Consider the following 23342-nt stretch of genomic DNA (forward strand, 5'->3'; position numbering starts at 1 on the left):
CACAAGATACTGCATACACTTTCTCCATGCCATACATAATTTCACACACCTCTATGATGTCCCTTTACTTAACTTTTCTTGAAACTAAAATGCCCCATATAATAAATCTGTACACTGTTTCCTGCTGTCAAGGATTTTTTCCCCTCGGGGGCCGGAGGGAACTTTCCCCCTGCCGAAGCAATTTAGGTTTTGTGGGGCACTGAGGGGACTCCACCCTGAGTAAACTGAAGACCCCCCCCCAAACCCTGCATGGCTCTCTGGTTTCTACTTTTGCATTCATTTGTCTCAGACTGCAGACAAACAACTTCAAATATTTTCTTTAAAGCAGCCAACAAAGCTTCAAAATTACTTCAGTCACTAATGTCATGTCTATATGAATCTGTATCACAGAATGTTATGTGTGAGACTGAAAGACAAAACCAACTCTTCATGAGAGCTTTTGAGTGAGAAGTAGGTCATTTAAAATTATTACAGTGCTCTCTCACTTTCGCCAAGTTGTGATTCATGCTTTTGGTTTTTTCTAGTTTCTAATTCAGTGACAAAAAACACAATAACTTAGCTTCTTCATTTGCAAATGTGAACATGCAGCTTTTATGCAGGCCCATTGAAACTAATGAGCCTATGTTAGCCATATCTATTTACTTCAGTGGGTCTACTCATGGGTTGAATACCACACTATGGACTTAAACACCACTACTAAAGATTGGTATTATGCTTTTTAAACTATTGTATTAGTGTACAGCATAGTAGATCACCTTTTTAGTACTGTGTGCAATTTCTCATGTTTACAAAACATCAGCTGCAAGATACCACACTCAGTCATTGAAAGCAGACTCCTTCCAGAAATAAAGTGACAAACAGAATTCTTAAAATGGTTCTTTATTCATAAACTTGATGCAAGTTTACAGATTACCGTACACTGCTAAATAATTCTGCAATGAAAAATGAAACTCAGAAACAATAAAAAGCAAGCCAAGTGTGTACCTGTCATTCTGCTTGTCCATTAGAATACTAAAGAATTCAATAATGTATTCAAAGTTTTAGCCTCAGGTTTGAAAAGGAGCTGCAGAAATGCTTACAGAATTCGGCCTCTGCCTTATGGCTGCTAACAGGATTTCACTGGAATAATATGTACAATCAAACAAGCAGGGAAGCTGGAAGTCATCCACTCCCTAAAAGACTGCATGAAACAGTCTTTGACCAGGCCAAATCCTTCTAATCCAATCCTCCAAGCTAAAAAAATCAAAACAAAAACAGCATATGTGACCAAATGCCTGGGCACAAAAAAGCACAAATTTAGGATTTTTTTCTCCAAGGTCAAGAAGGAGGGCTGAGGGGCAGAGACATTTCTGGAGACCCCCCCTCCCCCCCAAAAAAGTGCTTATACCCTTATTTCCTGTGAACAAAAAGGTCTAGTCAATTTCAGCTACCAAAAAATAAAAATCACACCTGATTTTTTTTTAAAAAAGGTAAGGCAATGTTATAGCAGTTCCTGACCCACAGCAGCTACAGATCCAGATTCATTTCCTAAATGGAAGAGCAGTTCCCCATTAGTTTTTCAACGAAACCATGGTCACAACTATAGCAACCTTCTTAAAAAAACTCTGAATCAAGTGATCCCTGGGACTTGTTACTGTTGCTTTTGTTTAAAAAACATTTTCAAAGGAGTGTCTTCTTGATTTCTGCCAATTGCTTTTTAAAGTTCATTACTCTACAAATGATTGCAACAACCCGTTAATAGAATCGAATGCCTAAGAAGGTTTCTAGTATTTTAAATAACTTCAAGCTTTATATCTATGGCTCCTCCTTTCAAAGGAGGCAACAAGAGCCAACAAGTAGCAAAGTAGCCCAGCAAAAAACCGATGCCCCAGTGGATATGACTAGTCACAAAGTTCTCTTGGCACAGCCTGGCTCTGCTGAAGCAGCAGGGCACCTCAGGGGCATCTCTGCCCAGAAACAGCTCATATCCTCAATACAGCCATGAAAGAAGAAGGAAAGTTTTAATGATTTAACATTACGGTTCTCCTATCATCATCAAATTTGGCAATACTATGAACGCTCTCAGTTTTAGACCAAGGGGAGGAGGAAGGAGTCTGATTTAATGAGACCTAAAAACGTTGTAACATATTATTAAACTAACTTTATTCAATTTGGTTGGCTTTAAATAAAATATATTGCAGCTGTCTGCAGTTTGGGAAAACAAATAAGTGCATACAAAAGGGGGGAGATCTTAATGACTGGTATTTTAGTAAACCCCAAGAGCCCAGTTTGAAGGATTCACACTCTAAAATGGAGTGGGGATTGGTATGCTTAATGCATGGGGACAATAAAGTTCTAAAACTGTTCAGTTGAAGATACTTGACAGAAGAGCAGAATTGTACAGCTGTAGCTTATACTGGATGCGTCAGTCAACAGATTATCCACTAGTTATCTATGAGCTAGAATCTTCAGTATGGCTGTTATGGGGGCATTCATAGTTGAATCTGTGTTGGAAGGAAAATCTTTTACTGACATTGGTCCAAGTGTATGAAAAGTCCACAATGTTAACCATCTTCTTTAGGAGGTGTGAACCAGCCTGCAGGAAGTATATATAAAAAAAGATTTGGCATTAACAAATGTGCAGCAGTGGTGGCAACACCCATTTTGTAATTGCACACGTGCTTAATAACTATATAATATACCATGATACTTGGTTGAAGCACCAGTGCAGACAGGTGTTCTGAGCATCCACATAAGACAACATGAGTTGTTTAATGTGTTTCAGTCTACACAGAAATAACTCGGTGCTTAGGAATCCAGTTCTGCAACTGGTAGGTATTATGCAAAAACCAGCAACATTTGGAAACAACTTACTTGACCGCCTGTCCTAATGATCCAACATGCAAGCAAAGAATTACCAACCCACCTTAATATTAAAAGGTAAAGGTACCCCTGACTGTTAGGTCCAGTCGCGAACGACTGGGGTTGTGGCGCTCATCTCGCTCTATAGGCTGAGGGAGGCAGCATTTGTCCAGTTTTTCCGGGTCATGTGACCAGCATGACTAAGCCGCTTCTGGCGAAACCAGAGCAGTGCATGGAAACGCTGTTTACCTTCCCACCAGAGTGGTACCTATTTATCTACTTGCACTTTGACGTGCTTTTGAACTGCTAGGTGGGCAGGAGCAGAGACTGAGCAACGGGAGCTCACCCTGTCGTGGGGATTTGAACCGCCGACCTTCTGATCGGTAAGCCCTAGGCTCAGTGGTTTAGACCACAGTGCCACCTGTGTCCCCTACCTTTATATTACCAGTATCTAATACCAGGACCAGGACCAGTCTTAAGGGGGCTCTTAGTACGGTGCCACTGATGGGCCTCCAGCTCCCCCCAGTGTGGGTCTGCTGGGCATTGCACTTTGCATTGCACTTTGGAGAAGCTAAATGGCAGCTGGCTGTCACAGATGGGAACAGAGAAGTGGTACCACGGCCTGCTCAATACTGAAATGGCTGTCCGGGAGCCTGGCAAGGAAAGTGGTAGGGTGGCACAGCTGGGTTGGGCCAGCGTGAGGGGCCCTGGGACAACTGTCCCACCAGGCCTGGTAGGATCTACAATGAAACCAAATCAAAACTACAATTCAATATTAGAAAGGTAAATTTAAACTTCTTTTCCCCACTTCTTTAATTCACTAGACCTCCCCAAAAAGTGTGACCTTAAATTGCTGCCCTACCAGTCTACTGAGATCAATTAGCTGATCTAATTTTCAGATTAAACCTTGGTGGGGGTTGCGATTATATTTATGTATCAGGGAAGTAGGAGTTAAGTTATGACCAACTTCCCAACACACTATTACACTGTTTACAGAACCAGACTATGCGCAGCTCTGGATGCCTGCGAAAAACATGCATATGGGGAGCGGAGTGGCTTCTCTCCTCTGACGTTATACTTACACAACTATGTGTTTTACCATAGCATGCATACATACCATACATACCATTTTTCTCATGTAACTGTACTAGAGATTTATAGGATTGCTGTGCTCTTGCTAGGTTATATTGGTTCTGAAAGAAAGAGATGAATGGTTGAAGTACATATCCCAACCATGACAGAGTAGTTCTGACTCAGCCTGGATGCATGCTGCTTAGTTTTTACGCTGCTGGTGACAGGCTCTCCCCACAGTCTGTTTAAAGTGTTTTTCTTCCCCGACTTCCCAACTGGTGGGATCCTGGGGGACATAAACGTTGCTTGGAATGGTTAAGTTCCCTGAACAGGGGGCTGCCTCTTCTGCAATAAGCCCCAACTAAAAACCGCCAAAGCCCAACAACCATTCTTCAGCACACATTACATTATTTCACAGGTATGGGGTTGCAGTCAACTAGCCAAGAAAATATTGCCAACTGAGTGCCTGTTTTGATCATTTACTGTGGGTCACACACATTCATACCAGGGTAGCCTTTTTTGGTTGCCCCAGGCACGGCAGGGAGCAAGAAGCAGCTCCTGGGGCAGCAGTGGCCTTGAGAAGGAGGCAGGAGGACTCTGACTGGGTCCTTGAGGCTCCCCCCTCCCTCCCCAAGCCCAGTTAGTGCTTTTCCAGCTCTGAAAAAAAGTGCCAACCAGGCTGAGCTTAATTCATAACCACAGCCTCCCATGTTGTTCTTGCTGCATTGGAGGCACGAAAGTGACCTCTCTGGGGCGCAAGTCCTGGGCCCAGAAGACACAACCCCCCTCTTGGCCTTGCTGCTGATGTGGTCCAAAGGAAAGGAAAGCAATACCTTTGGCACCAGGACTGCTCTTACACTAGCTGTTCTACCACAATACATGAACAGCAGAAAAAGAATACTGGCGTGTATTTACCTTATTTGCTCCAAATTGTACTCTGGCTTTTCCTTTGACTAATGTGGCATTGATCTGCATGATGACAGATTCTGTTGAATAGGCACTACTCCAACCCTGGAAAAAAAGAAAAGAAAATTCCAGAATAGGATTGCATTTTGTCCGCTTGTCTTGCAGAAAACATTCAATCCCAAACAAACCTCTCTACACTAAACCAGGTTAATTTGGGTTGATGTTCTAACTTTTGAAAATGGCAATTATTTGCCACAAGAGGAGAAAATATGAAATAGGAGTACGTTACAGGGGAGCAAGGAAGAGTAAAAGTCAAAGTTTCCTGGCAAGGCAAAAAATAAAATCGTAAGCACATGTCTCCAAATGCCATGAAAATTCATAACAATTACAATGTTTGTTTAATAAATTAAAAACATATTCAGATCTCATTACTTATAGCTGGAAAGAAAGATTTACTGTGACACACAGTCTAGTGTTCTGGTCTATCTTTCTAATTGTTTTCAGCTACTTTGTTTTGATTAGTTTGTATTTTAAACTGTTTTTGTTTTAATTATTTTTATTTGTCTTTAACCAATTTTAAATTGTGTTTAAATTCAGGACTGTTATTGGGATGTGCCTGGGAAAAGGGGAGCGGGGGAGAACCAATCACAATGGTTCAGGGTAGGGAGAGGTACGGTGCAGGAGGTAAAGCAGGCAGGCCAGGTAAGGGGCACAATCGCAGGCAGTTGGTGACTGTGTCGTGTGCCAGCCCCTCCTCCAACCTGAGGAACTGTGCTTGTCATATCAGCCTGCCTGGTCTGCAGCTGCTGTTGCTGAATGCCAGCATGAATGAATGCAGCTCGAAGCATTATCCGGTTGTGGATAAGGAAGCCCGTGGGTGGGTGAGCAGGGTGGTCTCACTCAGTTGTCCCCATCAGGCCAGACTTGAGGGTCAGGGAGGGAGAACTGCTGTGGTGTAAAGAAATTCTCTCACTGTCCAGTTGCCGGGGGGGGGGCAGAATCTAGAGTGTGTGTTCCAGGCGTTGGGCAATAGGGACAGAATTGGGATTCTGCTGGTTTACTGCCCACCTTCCTGCTCAGCAGTTTCCCTGCCTGAGCTGACAGAGCTGATGTTGAGGACTCTCAGACGGTTGGTTCTGAGGGACCCATGCCAAGGTGACTGGCTCTGTGGTGGCTCAGGACTTCATGGCTGCCATGATAACCACGGGACTGTCTCAACATGTCACCAGGCCAAAGCAGGTGGGAGGCCACACTCTGAACTTTGTTTTTTCCACTGGGCAGGAACAGGGTGCTCTGAAAGGGGGGGTATTGACCCTTGTCACGGTCCAGTCACTTCCTCTTGAGGCTTTCAGCATTCTTTCCCTTCTGCAGAGGTGGGGACCTATGAGGATGGTCTGTCCTCGGAGGCTGATGGATGCAATGGGTTTCCAGGTGGCTTGGGGGGATTTTGCAGCTGATATGACTGGTGCTCCTGTTGAAGCCCTGGGCAATCTCTGGAATATATGAATGGCTCAGGCCATTGACATGATCACCTTGACTGCTCTCTCCCACTTCGTGGGAGCCCATTGGACTCCCTGGCAACCTCCAGAGCTTAGGGTGATTAAACAAGTTGGGAGACAGCTCAAACAACTGGAGGAAAGATCTGGCTGCATCATCAAGCTTACCTAAGTAGCAGTGAAGGCAGCAAAGAAGGCATCGAGGGTGGACAAATGCTTGGATCGGTCAGGGGATTGTGGACTCTTGTCCCTCTTGGCTGATAAAAACTAGCAGGGAGGGGACAGCTGGCTGGTGATTAGTGCCTCCTTGTAAGAGAGGGCGGTCTCTGCCTGCTTGAGGGAGGCAGTGGTAAAACTACTCTTCAAGAAACCATTCCTTGATTCAGAAAATCTAAGTAACTACTGGCCAGTGCTAATCTCCCATTCTTGAGCGAGTGGTCGTGGACCCAATTCAGGCACTCCTGGAGGTAACTGATTTTCTAGATTCATTTCAATCAAGGTATAGGCCCAGTTTGGCACAGAAACTGCTTTAGTTGCCCTGTAAGATGCCATTCTGAGTCAGCTGGATGTTATAAGAATTTGGAAATGGGGGTCTTGTTCAACCAGCTGCAGAGGACTTCCATAGGAGCAGACAAATCTGGAGCAAGATTTTTGATTCTGCATGTACCTGTTTAGTAAGCAGCTCCATGCATAATGCACCTCCACCGAGAACATACCTGCAGGACAGAAAAGCAAGTTTAGAGTATGATTTTCAGTAAGACCTTGGAAAGACTAACATATTAATTATGAGACAAGCATTTCTGTACTAGAATCATATTCAACAGAAGGGTTATTCTGAGTTGTACAATCTGGATCTTCCCAGCAGTGGCGTAGCGTGGCTTGTCAGCACCCGGGGCAAGGCAAGTAATTTGCGCCCCCTAACCCGTGGATTTGCGCCCCCTAACCCTAACCCCCAGATGTTGTGCCCGGTGCGGCCGGCCCCCCCTGCACTCCCCACGCTACGCCACTGCTTCCCAGCACTGTTTTGTCTGCTTATGTCATTCAGATGGGAGCCAGCCATTTAGACAGCACGCTCAGACAAGGAGTATTAAAAAGGTTAAATACTGGTGAGCCAAAGTCAAGCTGTCCTCATTGGCTTGGTCTATTGGAATTATTCTGGACACAAAACAATAAAAGCTCGTGAATGTACAAATGAGAAGCAATGTGAACTCAAAGCATCAAACAGAAACAGACTACCCGTGAGACCAGGTGAGGCAGGTATAGAGCTTACCTCTCCCCTTCTTCCCTGGCAGGGAGGAGGGTGCCATTTTGTGGTTTGCCTCAGGTGCCAAAATGCCTTGGGCCAGGCCCTGGCATCCAAGCTATTCAATCCATGGCTTTAAACCCCTTTGGCATCAGCTCTATAATCAGCCCTGATGTAACTGAGTTAGCCAACTGTGCATAATCACTGCGCACTCACTGTTTTGATATCACTGTTCTGACAACAATCCAGTCCTCATTTTAGTGCATTTTATTACTGTTACACTTTGCTGTTCTCTTTGTCAGCGGCTTAGAAAATACAACAAGGGAAACATTTAAAAACAATCACCACTTTTAACCTTTGTTCACTTCCCTCCAACTGGAGTAGAAAATTAGCACAGTCGTCTTTGGTTAATCTCTCACATGATTTATTCTGAAGTTATACATGTCAGAGAGTCAAGAGTGGAAGTGCTATCAGATCAACCCTTCCCCCAGCTGGCCACTACCACCAGTTACAAAAAGTATGCAAACAGCCCACAAAGGAAAGCCACTTTACTAAATGATGGCCCAGTTCAGATGCAAGAGGAAACCATGGCTTCCCATCATGCGAATCTAGAGCTTAATCCCCCTTAAAATGTGTGTGTGTGTGTGTGTGTGTGTGTGTGTGTGTTTATTGAGGCTTTCAATTAAGTACTGACAACAGATAATGTAAGAAAATATTAACATAAATAAGGACATAAGCTGAAACATAAAATGAATACAAACATTTCTTCTTTCGTTGGCAACCTGGAAGCAAAGTTCTTAACCCAAGATAATATTTCTGGATTAGCGGAGTCTGTAACCTGAAGCATCTGTAACCCGAGGTACCACTGTAAAGAGAAATGGAGGTTTGCTTAAAACTGGATATTGTTGAAGAGGAGTCCATTCACATGAAAGGTAAGTACAGGTCGCCAAGACCCCTCTTTTGTGGCTGAAGTATCAGAAGCAGCTGTTCCACTTTTAAGCAAACCTCCATTTCTCTTTACAGTGGTACCTCGGGTTACAGGCGCTTGAGGTTACAGACGCTTCAGGTTACAGACTCCGCTAACCCAGAAATAGTACCTCGGGTTAAGAACTTTGCTTCAGGATGAGAACAGAAATCGCGGCATGGCAGCAGCGGGAGACCCCATTAGCTAAAGTGGTACCTCAGGTTAAGAACAGTTTCAGGTTAAGAACGGACCTTCAGAACGAATTACCGGTAAGTTCTTAACCCGAGGTACCACTGTATATCAGATTTTGCAAAACTGGTTTGTTTAAACTCTGGATACGGAGGACAGCCCAGGCTCAAAACCATGGTTTCAGACTTAAAGGGGGAAGCAGAAGCTTCTGATCTCCTCCCAGCAGAAAAAGGAGGCAGTGGGATTGTGAGACTGAGGGTCACTGCAGCTCATTCACATAACAGGAAACCATGTTGTCCTGTTACATCTGAACCAAGTCAGAGTTTAAATCATGCTTGATTTTTTTCAAGTGACACGGCTGTGCTTTTGGCATCTCTGTGACCAGAGAAACTGGTCACCAAAACATCCATCATTATGCTTCTGCTTTAGCAACTGCAGTGAAGACTGGCCTCACTATGTTCACAGTGTCATGTGTGAATGTGGGGGAAGGGGGCAAACCTTCTCTCAGAGTCAGCCGGCTGGGAGGTATGAACCAAAGTTGGAAGGAAGCAAGACAAAAACCAACTCCAGGTGGTCCTTACAGGCAACTGACAGTCATGCTGCAGTCAGAACAGTATCCAAGGTTTCTAGTAGGAGGCAAGACAAGGCGGGAGCGGGGACAGGTCACAACGCGTGGGAACTGAATTTGTGCACCTGAGCGATAAAGCTGTCAACTCTTGGCACGCGCATCAGAACTGATATGGACAGCAGTGCAAAACAAACCATTTCTGCCAAGCTTGTGTATGAAAGTAGCAATCGAGAGATTGGGGGCTTTAAGTTTTATTCTTCCAGGCCAATTGCTGGATTCCTTCCTTGGGCAAAGGGGCATCATCACTAAAGTCTGGTGCCACCATTCTCCAAAACCTTTAAATGTCAAACAAACACGGAGCTTTGCTTTGATAGCAACTCTTCTCACACAGCCGTGGGAACCACTGCTGCTCTTCTCACGCCCACACATCCCCCTATCAGCTGGTGGCTTTGGAGAGGTCGGCCTCACACAGTTTCTCAGCCAACAGAGTTCAGCTGGAACTCTGCCCTCCTTCTACTGTTCCCAACACGTCTGTGGGAAGGTGCAGAAGAGCCAAAGGCAGCTCCTTTTGATTCCTAGAGCTCCATGATGCTGAAATGGGGATGGGGAATCATGCAACGATGCATTGCTTGCTGGACAAGGAAAGTCCCAAGGCTCTATGACACTGAGTACTTGCAATGGAGATCCAGTGACAAAAAACTACAGAACTGGCACAGGCTGTACCATGGCCTTAGCTAGCCCACCATTAAAGATGAAGAAATATCAAGGCCAACACTGCTCCTGGCACTGTGCCATTTGAGAAAGCAAGTGTGGAGGTCTCATGTTTGCATGCCCTCAGCCGCCCATGCCAATTCCTTCTGCAAAGGAGATGAATGGACATGCCAGCTTTCCAAAGGCCCAGGGCTTGGCACAGTACAAGTGCATGAGCTTGCAACTCAATTCCCCTCCACCCTCGGTTTATGAAGTGGCATAGTCCTTATAGGGGTGAATTCTTGTCAGCTTCACTGACGGCAAAGCGGTCAGTCTGTTACTTTACGCTGACCTCCCCACAAGAAGACCAGTGTCACAAACATGGTCTCTCCCTGTCCCTGCCCCCACCCCTTTCATCCTGCCAATTTCACCTGTGGGTTTGCAGCGTTAGTGTCACCCAGCGAGCTTCAAGGCTGCAGGGGATTTGAGTGTGGGGTCTCCCAGGACAGAGAGAAGTTCACCACTTTCTCACCTAACACTAGAAGGTGGAGCATCCAAAGAAGCCAACTGCTGGGAGTGTTAGGATGGACAAAACCGCAAACCACAGTTACAGCTCTTGAACTGGCTGCTGCACAATGTGGCGATGGCTACTAGCCAATATGCCTTTAGAAGGGGACTAAGGTAATCTGAATACAAATCATGATGTCTAGATGCCTCAGAATACCAACAGCATGAGAGAGCCACTGCCCTCATGTCTTCTTTGCAAGCTTTTCAGAAGCAACTGCACGGCCACTGGGGAAAAAAGAGGCTTGACAAGACAGGCCTTTGGTCTGATCTAGCACAACTCTTGTTACGCCACAAGCAGTATGAGCCAATGCACCCTGCCTATGGCTGCTGCAGAAAAAGGAGAATGTGCTCAACACCCGCTCCAGCCTCTCAAAAGGCACAAGCACAGCAAGGGAACATTAATTAAAACTCTGGAGAGAAGAGGGCTGGTGTATAAGCAACACATTTTAAAAGAGAGATTAATGTAAGTCAGCCTCATCTTCTTCTCCTCATTGCAGGCAAGTGAGGTGACTTAAAGTAACCTGGTCCCAACTGGGTACCTTATGGGTTGCTTTTTCCTACATGAACCAGCCTGGCAGGAGAGTCAGTCACTGGACGTCCTGTATGTTTTACCCCGCCCTTGGAAGAGAGGCAAGTGGCTTTCCTAGGGTTGCACTCCCAGCTGTAAAACTCCCTCCCAAATGGTTTTTATTGTTGCCCTCAGTACCACCTGATTGAATAACTGCTCATAAGCAGCCTGGCTTTAGTTTTTCTGGTGCTCCTGGTGTTCTTTTTTTGGTATTGCTGTTTTAAATTATCTAGATTTGATATTGCTGTACAATTGCTGTTTCAGGATATTTGTAAGCTGCCTTGAATGCATTTGTAGGGTGGAAATACAGAAATTCCATTAAAACAACAGTTCTAGTTAGTTGATTGCAGTCTCTGGGAGCTCATGACCAGGACTTGTAAACAGGGGTGTTTTGAGGGGGAGGTTGGGGTGCTGTCTCATGGGGTACATAGGACCAAGAGACATGGATGGCAAGGGAGCTGCTGCAGTGACCTGCAACAGCTGTACCATGCTTGTCTTCCTGCCCAAGAATGTGCACAGTTGTGGGGTTAGACTAGATGACCCTCATGGTCCCTTCCAATGCTATGATTCTAACAAGAACACTTATCCTGGTAGAGCCAAGTTAGGAAACCTCCTAGGTCACTGCTGTCTATGACAGATGTCTGCACTGCATAAGACTTCCAGTGCAACATCAGGTGGCCACAGAACCATGTGCTAAAACATAACTCCCCAAATGTTAATGTAACAGCTTTGTGATTTATTTTTAAGAAACACTGTGTGTGTGCGCGCACATTCTTACGAAACACTGTGTTTGTTTGTTTGTTTGTTTGTGTGTGTGTGTATGTGTTAAAAAAACCAACACCTACCCGCCAGTGAGCACAGGAGAGACCACTCTCACAAATGGAGGATCAAAGGGAAAGTTATCCTAAGAACAAGAAAAGTAAATCCAAAAGTCAAAAACTTTCTAAATTTGATGCCCTGTTGCAAATACATCATTCTGAAGTCCTATATTTTAATTATTTTTATTTGCAATATGGGATTGTATCCAAACAAGTTCTACTCAAAGGAGACTCAATAAAATTAAAGAACATAATTCTTGTTAACTATTTGCTTTGGATTTACATACCAATGAAATTTTTTTCACACACTGGATACTATTTTCCTCTTACCTTAAAAGAGAAGTTGAGCAAAATATATTCTACACCTTCTTTTTCTTTTAAGACTTGAAGATCACTATGCAAAGGGCTGTCAGGATCAACCCTACCAAAGGAGAATGAGGAAAAGCAGAAGGATTGAGTTGCTCAGTTCTGAGTGGTTGTCACTACCTTTCGCAAACAACTAGGCCGTGCCATGCTGAGTGAAGCATTTCCTTCAGAACGAAAGGACAGCTGTTTACAGGGTGTGGCTCACCTGCAGTTAAGGGTCCTAATGAACATCCTGGCTGCAGGCAAGTGTTTCTCTGGAGGGCAGTGCTGGAGTCATCAGAGAACAGGGAATATTCCTGCACATCAGCTGCAGACTTAGGAGTCTTGAGGAACAGATTCCATATCCTAAGACTCTCTGTTTCACAGGAATCTCAAAGAATGTATGACTTAATAAAAAAAATGCCCATCTCTCTAGGCTTTGAATTCTTAAAGAAGGATGTTAATTAAACAGTTTAAATTTTTTATTTTCTTTATGTTTTGGTGCATATTTTTAAAACTGTTTTTGGAACTGTTTTTGTTCTTTCTTGAGAACAGTTTATAAACCTGTTAGATAAATAGCAAGCAGTTTGAAATGCTCCTTATGTATTTATTGAAATGTATAAGGAACAGTTTGTAGCCTTGGGGAGGAGGAAGGGGTTTTTGGGTGAGGAGAAGAATAGATGAGATGCAGCATTCAGGGCTGCTGTGTCTTGTTTAACACCTCTTGTATGAATAAAAACAAGGTTTAGACAATATACAGTGGTACCTCAGTTTTCAAACAGCTTAGTTCCCGAACAACTCAGAACTTGAATGCTGCAAACCCGGAAGTAGGTGTTCCGGTTTTCGAACTTTGCCCCAGAAGCCGAACATGCTCCTGAGCTTCTGTTTTCACTGTTGCACAGCTAATTTGAGTCCTTCGCATAGTAATTAAGGCTTTTTTCATCCCGTTTTACCCTTGCACAGCAAATTTAAGCCCCCCCCATCGTAATAAAGGCTTTTTTCATTCCGTTTGCATCATTGAGCAGCTAATTTAAGGCCCGCCCCTACCAAAATTAAAGCCTTCTGTTTCTGATTGCAGTGTTCTGGGGTGATAATTGGTGCTTTTGTTTTTGCTATTTTTTGCTTTTTTGTTTGTGTGGCTTTTTCATTTTTGTGACTGTGGCTTGTTTTTCATTTTATGATTGATTGATTGATTGATTGATTGTGTGACTGTGGAAATGGATAAAAGCCCCCCCCCTCCAAACAATGACTATCATCAGTGCAGGCAAGAAAAAAAATAATTTTAATTTTTATCATCTACAATACTGTCTTATTTATTTTATAGTACAGAACATTGATTATTGCTTTCATTTTATGGATCAATTATCTTGTTAGATTGTAAAAAGTTTTGGAACAGACTTACAGAGCTAATTAAATTTGAGAATTAAAGGTACCACTGTACACTGTGTCACAATGGGGACTGATTTACGTTACACAGGAAGGAATGCCTCTCCTGCAAGAGTATCAGCCCTCTGCAGTTTTATAAGTCTGTTTTTTAAAAGAGATGCACTGGCTAATCAAGTGACCTAGCCAATTAGAGCTACAAAAAAGTCTAGAGTGACAACCCTAACCTTAAGCAAATATGCTAATCTGCAACATAGTATACAACTTTCCTAGGTGCGGACATCAAATTATTGTCATCATGCACCTTCATCCACCAACCCAGCTATCCATCAATAGCAAAACCACTGATTTAGGACAGTGTTGGGGTGGGGAAAAGTGAACTTACCTTAGAAGTTTTACATGCCAGTCATATAGGCTGTCATTTACAAGTTCCACTGAATAAATCCCTGCAGAAAATGGAAATGAAAAGAGTTGCTTGCTTCCATTGTTACTAGAAAACACACCCACACCCAAACCCAAGATAGCGATCTGGAACTCCACAAAGGTTGAATGCAAAGAGATGCTGAGTTCTGAATGAGCAAGGTCCTCTCTTTTCCTCAGCAGCACAGAGCTGTTTGGATGAAAGCAGAACTTCACTAATAAGAGCAATCCTACCTTTGTATCTGAGGGCAAAATTATATCTTGCTCCTACATGGCACTCCTAATACCCTCCACTACAAGACTGACTGGCTCCACATGTGCCTAGCTTCAGAAAACCTACAGCATCTATTTTGACACTATTTACAGTACCATGAATTATATGTGCCTGGACAACCTCTTGCAGCCTTTTTCCACGACAAGTTAGGGTTTCCCTGACTCTTTCTCCACCTTTCCTCCACAAACTCTCCTCTATTTTGCAGCAGAAATTCACACCAGGGAAACCTCCTGCTGCAGGAAAGAACAGCTTGTAGAGAATGTCTCAGGGAAAGAGCTTATTGATTCATTCTACTTGCACCTTCAGTAAAAATAATAACAGCAACACTCTAACGGCAGCAACTGCACATATATTGAATGACTGCGCCTTCTCCCAGCTCAGGGGTCTGCAACCTTTAAGACAAAAAGAGCCACTTGGACCCGTTTCCGAAGGAAAAAAAACTGGGAGCCGCAAAACCATTGCATGCGCGCCGCTGCCCTCCGATCTGACAGCGGGCGGGAAGGTGATGTCGGGACGGTGCGTGACTAACGCACGCACCGCCCCCATGCGACGTCACAGCCAGTACAGCGCTCGCCACAGTGGGGAGTGTTGGGGCGCACAATGCGCCTCCTCCCCTCGCTAGTATCTGCCCTGGAGCCGCGGCAAAGGTGTAAAAGAGCCACATGGGGCTCTGGAGCCGCGGGTTGCTGACCCCTGTCCCAGCTGATCTGCAAGCAGACACATCCGCTGAGGTTCCCGGGGCAGCACCTGCTGCTGAATGAGGCAAATAAGCATATAGAAAATCCCCAAGAATGTATTTTTAAAACGAGGGCATTCTGTGGCTTTCAAAATGCCACACACAAATATGTGTATACCTGTATACCTGAAGGAGTGTCTCCACCCCCATCGTTCAGCCCGGACACTGAGATCCAGCGCCGAGGGCCTTCTGGCGGTTCCCTCATTGCGAGAAGTGAGGCTACAGGGAACCAGACAGAGGGCCTTCTCGGTAGTGGCGCCCGCCCTGTGGAACACCCTCCCATCAGATGTCAAAGAGATAAATAATTACCTGTCATTCAGAAGACATCTTAAGGCAGCCCTGTTCAGGGAAGTTTTTAATATGTAACGCTGTACTGTTTTTAACACTGATTGGGAGCCGCCCAGAGTGGCTGGGGAAACTCAGCCAGATGGGCGGGGTATAAATAATAAATTATTATTATTATTATTATTATTATTATTATTATTATTATTATGTGGAAGAGAAGATAAAGCAAATAAAAAGGCCAGGAAAATCCCTTTCAGTTTCTTTCCTGCATTTGTATTAATAGAAGAAGCTACAAAATTTAGCCAGTTTATGCAGTCTTTCCAGTGCCAAACAGTCTATGTTGCCAGCCCCAACTAAAGAAGAAAGTCCTGGAGAGATGCTATCTCTAGAGGGAAATCTCCTAGTTAGTTTAAAATGACTTACAAATAATAAAAAGTGGGGTCTTAGCAGTTGCGATTATGTTGCGAAAAGTAGGCAGGCCTCTCTCTGCCTGCTCAAGCAATAATAATAATATCTGGGTGCCGTTCAGAGTGGCTGGGGAAACCCAGCCAGATGGGCGGGGGTATAAATAAATAAATAAATAAATAAATAAATAAATAAATAAAACCCCGCCCATCTGGCTGGGTTTCCCCAGCCACTCTGGACGGCTCCCAACAGAATTAAAAGCACAATAAAACATCAAACATTAAAAACCTCCCTGAACAGGGCTGCCTTCAGATGTCAAGGAGTAACTATCTGACTTTTAGAAGACATCTGATGGTGTTCCAAAGGGCTGGCACCACTACTGAGAAGGCCCTCTGCCTGGTTCCCTGTAACCTCACTTCTCACAGTGAGGGAACCACCAGAAGGCCCTCGGAGCTGGACCTCAGTGTCTGGGCTGGAGGCACTCCTTCAGGGATACTGGGCCGAGCGTTTAGGGCTTTCAAGGTCAGCACCAACACTTTGAATTGTTCTCAGAAACGTACTGGGAGCCAATGTAGGTCTTTCAAGACCGGTGTTAAGTGGTCTTGGTAGCCGCTCCATCACCAGTCTAGCTGCACATTCTGGATTAGCTGAAGTTTCCGGGTCACCTTCAAAGGTAGCCCCCCCTTAGAGTACTTTGCAGGAGTCCAAGAGAGAGATAACCAGAGCAAGGGGCTGCTAGGTTCCCTGAGTGAAGAACGGGTTACAAATGCATAGAAGAAGGCAGTGATTCAAGAGTAGCACTTGCAGTTCTTGCCAGTGCCATCATGCCTTACAGTTGTAAGCTGCCTTTTCTGATCTGAGATTCTGTTGGCCTTAGTAGAACACAATATTACACTTGGGGCGAGGAGAAGAGTTTGGGAAGGGAGTTTCTGTAAAACTAAGTTTCCCATAACAACTGGTTAAGGATTAAAGGAAACAGAGTTGCAGAGGCATCGAGTGGTTGGAAGATTATTTAAAGAAATGAAGGATTTTGTCTATGTAAGATTGCACTGGTTCATCCCACACCCACCCAAACAAATGACTGCAGCAGGCCTCCTTGAACAGGCATGGCATTTTCGCCCCAAATGATTTTATTAATGTTCCAAATTTTAAACAAATAAACAACAAATTAATTCAAAGGGCAGGCATAGGAAGCCGAACCACCAGTCCATACATATAATGGTCCACTATGCAAATGATCAGCAGACAACTCCCTTGTTTGTGGGTTGTCTTCCTGGGCTGCCATCTTTTGAACTTGCAAGAATGTTTGCATCTACCTTTTCACACTCACCTAGGCGCTCTAGAGCAGGGATGGGAATTCTGTGGCCCTCCAGCTGATGTTGGGCTCCCAATTCCCATCAGCCCCAAACTATATCTGGAGGGACACAGGTTCCCCATCTCAGCTATGGAGGGAAGAGCGGATTTGTGGTCAAGATGGGAAAATGAACTGGGAACTTTAGTGGAGGTGGGATGCCAGAAGCACTCCTGTATTTTTAATTAAGCTGGCCAGGCCCCTAAAAACAAGAATCCTTCCATTTTGTGAATATTTCACTGTTATCTCCAGTGTCAGTGCTCAGCTCAGACTGCAGTCTGAAGATGAAGCAGCTGGATACTGTCAAAATGCACAGCTGATAGAATCTCCACTCTCAAGCCACTTCTATTCCAAGGTGCACCGGTTCATATGGGGGCCTTTCGTAAGAGCAAATACAACACAACACTACCTCGGGATTACTAGCTAGCTGTGTGGCAAGGGCTTATATCTATAGATAGCAAACACCCTGGCACTGATTAAGAATGCCGCGTCTTAAGGATGCGTTCTTTTTAGCACGGATAGGTAAGTCCCCAGACATGAAATGAAACCAGGAACACCCCAGGAAGCACAAGTACCATGCAAGCCTTATTAAAAGCAGATGCAATGCATCTGGATAGTCTTTATTCCAGAGCTAGACACATTTAAGTCAAAAACTAGAGAGAGTACCTTTCAACATCCCTACCTGAACCAGACTTGTGGGATCGACCAGTTTGTTTTTTAATAATCCCAAGAGGATCATCAACTAGAATCACATCCAGAAACAGCAAGTGGGCAAAGTCAGGTGCAAAAATATTGTGCAAGGAACTGCAGCATTTGCCTCCTGTGTCCCATAATAAACTGGGATGAATAAACTCAGTCCTGCCACAGTAATACCCACTCCTGGGTTTCTCCCAAGCTGCCTTCATTTCAACAGAATGAAGGGGTGAGGGAACAACCATGTGTTCTTGCTGCTGTCAAACAGCTGGGAGTAAAAAAACCAAAACACTTCTCCATCTACTGAGAACCATCCAGTGATCCAAAACTTTTGCTGCCTTGGGGGCTTTGCACATGTATCCATGCCATCCTGAGTTTCCCATGGAATGTCTCTTCCTCCAATCACATAGCCCTTTTATACTTCAGTTGCCCCTTGTGCCAGGCTGAAGGGCTAGACATGTTTCTGGTTTTGAGATGCCACACCAATGAAGCACTTGAGATCCTCCAGCCCTACCTAGAATGTTCTCACCAGTCACAACTATCATACCAGGCTTGCTTCCATAAAACAGGTCTCACCCTCTTTAATGCAGAAGGCAGAACTGGGGATTCCAACTCAACATCAGGAAGAACATGCTTTCCGACAGTAGGAGCCATTCAACAGTGGAACAGGACTCACTTGGAAGGTGGTGACTCTTTCCTTAGAAGTTTTAAAGCAGAGGCTGGATGGTCATCTGTCATGGATGCTTTAGTTGAGATTCCTGCATTGCAGGGGGTTGGACTAGATGACCCTTGGGGTTATTTCCAACTTTACAATTCCATGATTTTATGACAGGCACGGACCCTCGGGAAAATCCTGGCTCCTTTTAAGGCTTATTAAAAAACTTTCTTAATTTCAAAGGGTTTTTAAGTTTCTAAATCCCGCAGAGACGTGTAATCCCTGAAAGCAATGCCATTATATAAGTTATAGCAACCTTTCCCCCCACTCTTATACTCCCATTTCATATCTCTTGTTAATAAAATCTTAGCACAAGTGTTCAAATCTAATATAAGAAATTAAAGCCACCTACAAACACGAATCATATTTCAAAGAGTAATTTTTTTAAAATGTGTGCAATTAATTTAAATTACCTTTTTTGTCAATATCCATTAAGAAGACTCAAAGCTCAGTTCAATAAATCCAAGTATTACTCTACAAAAGCCTCTCCTCCTTTCCGTATCTTCAGTGGGCTGCACTTTCCAGTTATTATGGCTACCCTTTTCGGGCTGTTTAACGTATCTAACTGTTGGAAATGCAATAGGGATAATACTTCTCTAAAACATGTTATTTCATTGTCCTATACTGACATATTTTTGGCAGAAGGTAACTGTAGCCATCAACAGAACTGTATGGAACAACCTTACATTTACAAAGCAAAGTATCCTCTTGAATATTTTCAAGCACATGGAACCCTACAAAAGGACAATATGAGTGGACTCTCCGTGCCCTGACCACAGCAAAAAGATGGATACTGAAGAATTGGAAAAATAAAAATGCAGCTCCCTTCTATGATTGAAGATTTATACAAACTCGCAACATAAGAACAACTTGCATATAAACACAGACTTGCCATGGACAATGATATTTGGAATCCATTCTTACAAATAGTGTAATAGGTTAAGATCTGGTGGAGTACAATAACAACTTTGTAAAGTATAATTTTGGGTTTCCTCCCCTCCCCCCTTTATTTTCCCTTCTACAGGGGTGCTGTTTCTCTTTTTCTCTCTTTTATTTATGTCTCGTCATGTTTAGTGCACATATAAGTATGTACTTTTTGAACTTTCAGTAAAGATGTCTGGATAAAATTTTAAAAATCTAGCTACCCTTTTAATAAGTTAAGGTAGCCACCCAATTCAAACTCTCATAGAAGCGCAAAAGTCAAGGCCAGTTTTTGACAGCCTCTGGGAACCCTTGCGATATTTCTGCAGCTGCAAGGACACACTCAGATGTATACACCTTTGCCAGCACCAAATGCCTGGTTTTGTGCTCAGTATTAACACCCTATGAATGCCACTGAGGCTCCTAGACACAGCCTGACCTTGTGAAAAAATCACTACTGAAAAAAAGCCTTAAAACTCAATATGGAGGCAGGTCAAACAATGTCTTACTCCTCTACTGTGCTATTTCAGGAACTGAACTACGTACAGAATGAAGAGGACAGTCAGATAATTGGCTGGCTGTGCTGATCTATAGGAGAAAATCTACAAGCATTTGTTTACCAAGTAAATGCACAATTTTCCTCAAGAGAACATAGGGCAAAAGCCCTGGAGCATGCCAGTTTCATATATGCTAATAAACATAGGGAACTCAAGGATTCTGCACAACTTGTTGTATTTTATTGGAAGGATCATGCTGTAGTCTTTGAACAAGGTTTTAGCTCTGTGTTAAGGAGAGAGAGAGCACAATGGCAGAAAATTTCAGCCTTTGCCCTTCATACGCAAAGTTAGGGAGTGCTGCCTTTAAAAATATGCAGCAGCCATGAGAGGTGGAGGAAATCAACTGGTGATTTAGACCTGCAGAATGTGGAGTACATACTAGGAATGCAACACAAGGACTTTCTGGTAAGCTGGGAGAGTAAACGGTCAACTGTGATTTGATTAACAAGAGAGAGGCAAGGAGAATGGTTTTCTCAGGAAAAGCATTTTCAAGGCCAGGCCATTTGTAATCAAATACAGAGACAGACTAGATATTACACTCTTCAGATAAAAGCTGGGGTTTCCCACACTTTCTTTCTGTGTGGGAATTTGCAATTGATTTTTGATTCAGAGAGGGAGTCCTGTGACTGGTGGACAGGACTGTGAAATTTGAGGGTATTTGTGTTTTCTTTACTTAACACAGATTTCAAACTGTTTGATGGTTGTTTAGTATTTCACCTGAGACACTTTGATAAAGTGCACAATGTTTATAATTTCATTAAAAAAAAATTCTTAAAAGTATGAATGCTGAACTGAGTGCAACAGAGGAATAGCTCAGAATCTGATAGCACAGACACTAGGAAAGAAGGCAAAACAAGCCACTTACTCAGTTTCAGATTTGGGCACATTTACAACGGAAATCTATGCATGTCTACTCATAGCTATGTCCCAGATAGTTCAGCACAAGCAAGTCTACTCTACATCAAGTGCAGCCACCCTGACACCCTCCAGATGTTTTGGACTCCAACTCCCAACAGCCCCAGTCAGCATGGCAAAAACATCTAGAAGGCACCACAATGGCCACCCCTGCCATACATTATATAGGATTGCAGCCTTAATTTTGCATATCATAGCCCAGATCAGAATAGAACGTTATGATTTTGCTCATAAAAGATGCAGATACTTACCTGACTTGTAACTCTGCGACCTATATATATCCCTGAGTTCTTTCATAAGTCGATCTGAAGCCTGGACAGACCCAGAGACTGCACCCTAAAAATAAGTTAAGGGTAGCTTGATTTGATAAAACTCTTAAAAGAACAGTACGAGGGCCATTAAAAGGCTGTTTAAAAGAAGGCTACCAATGATCAATATTGAAAAAGTGGCACAATCATTTAGGACACTAATTTTAAATATTTAACAAGTTGGAAGGTAGAAAAAACAGTACATTTTTGGTAAAGTGATTTAAATTCTTTCTATATGTATAAGTAGAATAAGGACATACACAGAAAGCATGGAGAGACTGTAACCTTATAACTCCCAATATAGCTATGAAATTTACGGAAGTGTGCTAAAAGTACATACATTCCTGCAAGAAACGGTGCAGAAAATGAAATGCTGTATGCATTCTACAGCATGCTATTATTTGTTTGATCGCCTCTTACATTTAGGTGGTCTTGCCTTTGACTCTTTCGGATTTTTTCTAGGATTGCCAGGTTCTCTTTCTCAATGCCATCATCCTCTGTCTTCTTTCCATCAACAGGTTCTTCCTCCTTCATATCATAATGATCCAGGTCAATATCCTACAAGACAAAATTACTATACTACTTAAGAAGAACAAGGCCAACAAAAGCAAAATTCATGTGCCTTAGTGCTTTGCATCAGTCAGGGTTTCTCATACAGGGCAGGGATGGGGGAGAACACAAGGGCAAAAATGCGGCTGTATCTCATTGGCAAAATGCTTACAAAAGCAATTGAGACTTCATGGCTGTTTCTCTCCCCCTGCCCTAAATGTGCACTATTGGATCAGGGGAAAGGGAAGCACAAGCCCCCCGTTGCTTTGAACCCAGTTATCTCAGGCTGAATATGCACACAGGGAGGAGAGTGCATAGGAGCGAAGGGAAGCTCCACTGCAGGGTCCCTGGCAGTCAGACAGATATGCACAATGCTGTTTGGGTGGGATAAGAATTGCACACAGAAGGGTTATTGAACTTTAGGAGGGCAGATCTTCAATTGATTCCCCATGGTTTCCACTCCTCCTTCCCTAGAGAGATTCAAGAATGATAGAAGCCAGAATAAGAATAACGAAGACACTGAGGTCCAGCTCCGAGGGCCTTCTGGCAGTTCCCTCCCTGCGAGAAGTAGTGCTCTGTGGAACACCTTCCCATCAGTTGTCAAGGAAATAAGCAACTATCCTACTTTTAAAAGACATCTGAAGGCAGCCATGTTTAGGGACGTTTTTAATGTTTAATGCTGTATTGTGTTTTTAATATACGATTGGGAGCAGCCCAGAGTGGCTGGGGAAACCCAGCCAGATGGGCAGGATATAAATAATAAATTTATTTATTACTACTACTACTACAGGAAAGCATGCGCATGCATGCACAGACGTGCGTGCACAGATGTGCACACAGACATACTTCACCCATATCTTCCTCCTCCTCTTCTTCTGATGTAACCTCTTCCGTTGTTCCATTCTGGAACATAACAAAATCAGATTCTTTGTTACTATCACTTTCAGTTTAAAAAAGAAAAAAGAAAAAGTATGCTAGCGGCCAAGAGGCTGAGTCAGTTTAAATTCGACCTCTGCTATAATCTCACTAGATGGCCACAACACATGCTAGCTTGAGCATCCCATTCCCAGTAACAACACTCACTTACTTTTCAGGGAGGTTTCGTCCCGTAGGGTTTACAAGATAATGCACATGATATGCTTAGAACACTCAAAAGCATGTTACAAATGCTAAACACCATTACTGAAAATAGGAATTGAGCTTATGAGCTATAAAGAAGCACACACAAAGATGCAAACATATGCACACACTGATTGCACTTTGATAAAGAACTATCAGTTTTGGAAAAAACATTAGAAACGGAGAGGTGTCTAGTGGCGAGAGATTAAATTCTCAATGAGGCAGCGCTACGAAGGCCACAGTGAGCTTCTTAAAGCTGGAGGAGAGTAAGCATCTTGCATGTAAGGGAGGAACAAGAAGACAGGAAAGCTTCGCCCTCATTGGAACTGACTAAGCAGCAGAACCTAAAAGTTCTTTATAAGCCTACCCTGCTTTGTTCCATCACAAAGATAAACACAATACTCATCTCAAACAATGAGGAATGTTGTTTTCCTTAACAAGACAA

At 43.5% G+C, this 23342-nt stretch overlaps 1 protein-coding gene across 4 annotated transcripts in view; it reads right to left on the bottom strand.

The window, feature by feature from the left end:
* Nucleotides 1-863: 863 nt before the first annotated feature.
* UBE2Q2 (ubiquitin conjugating enzyme E2 Q2) overlaps nt 864-23342 on the bottom strand; it is a 39410-nt gene continuing 16931 nt past the window's right edge. For 2 of the 4 annotated variants that reach the window (XM_053402662.1, XM_053402663.1), the window contains exons 4-13: nt 22625-22681; nt 21650-21787; nt 21173-21257; nt 14035-14095; nt 12252-12342; nt 11949-12007; nt 6982-7030; nt 4828-4923; nt 3959-4034; nt 864-2575 (exon numbers count right to left, since the gene is read on the bottom strand). In XM_053402662.1, coding sequence (XP_053258637.1) covers nt 2544-2575; nt 3959-4034; nt 4828-4923; nt 6982-7030; nt 11949-12007; nt 12252-12342; nt 14035-14095; nt 21173-21257; nt 21650-21787; nt 22625-22681 — 744 coding nt within the window. In that variant the 3' untranslated portion in view covers nt 864-2543. The remainder of the gene's footprint in view (nt 2576-3958; nt 4035-4827; nt 4924-6981; nt 7031-11948; nt 12008-12251; nt 12343-14034; nt 14096-21172; nt 21258-21649; nt 21788-22624; nt 22682-23342) is intronic. The other 2 variants (XM_053402665.1, XM_053402664.1) reach the window with 1 other exon arrangement.

Source organism: Podarcis raffonei, chromosome 9, assembly GCF_027172205.1.
Source record: "Podarcis raffonei isolate rPodRaf1 chromosome 9, rPodRaf1.pri, whole genome shotgun sequence".
Taxonomy (NCBI): domain Eukaryota; kingdom Metazoa; phylum Chordata; class Lepidosauria; order Squamata; family Lacertidae; genus Podarcis; species Podarcis raffonei.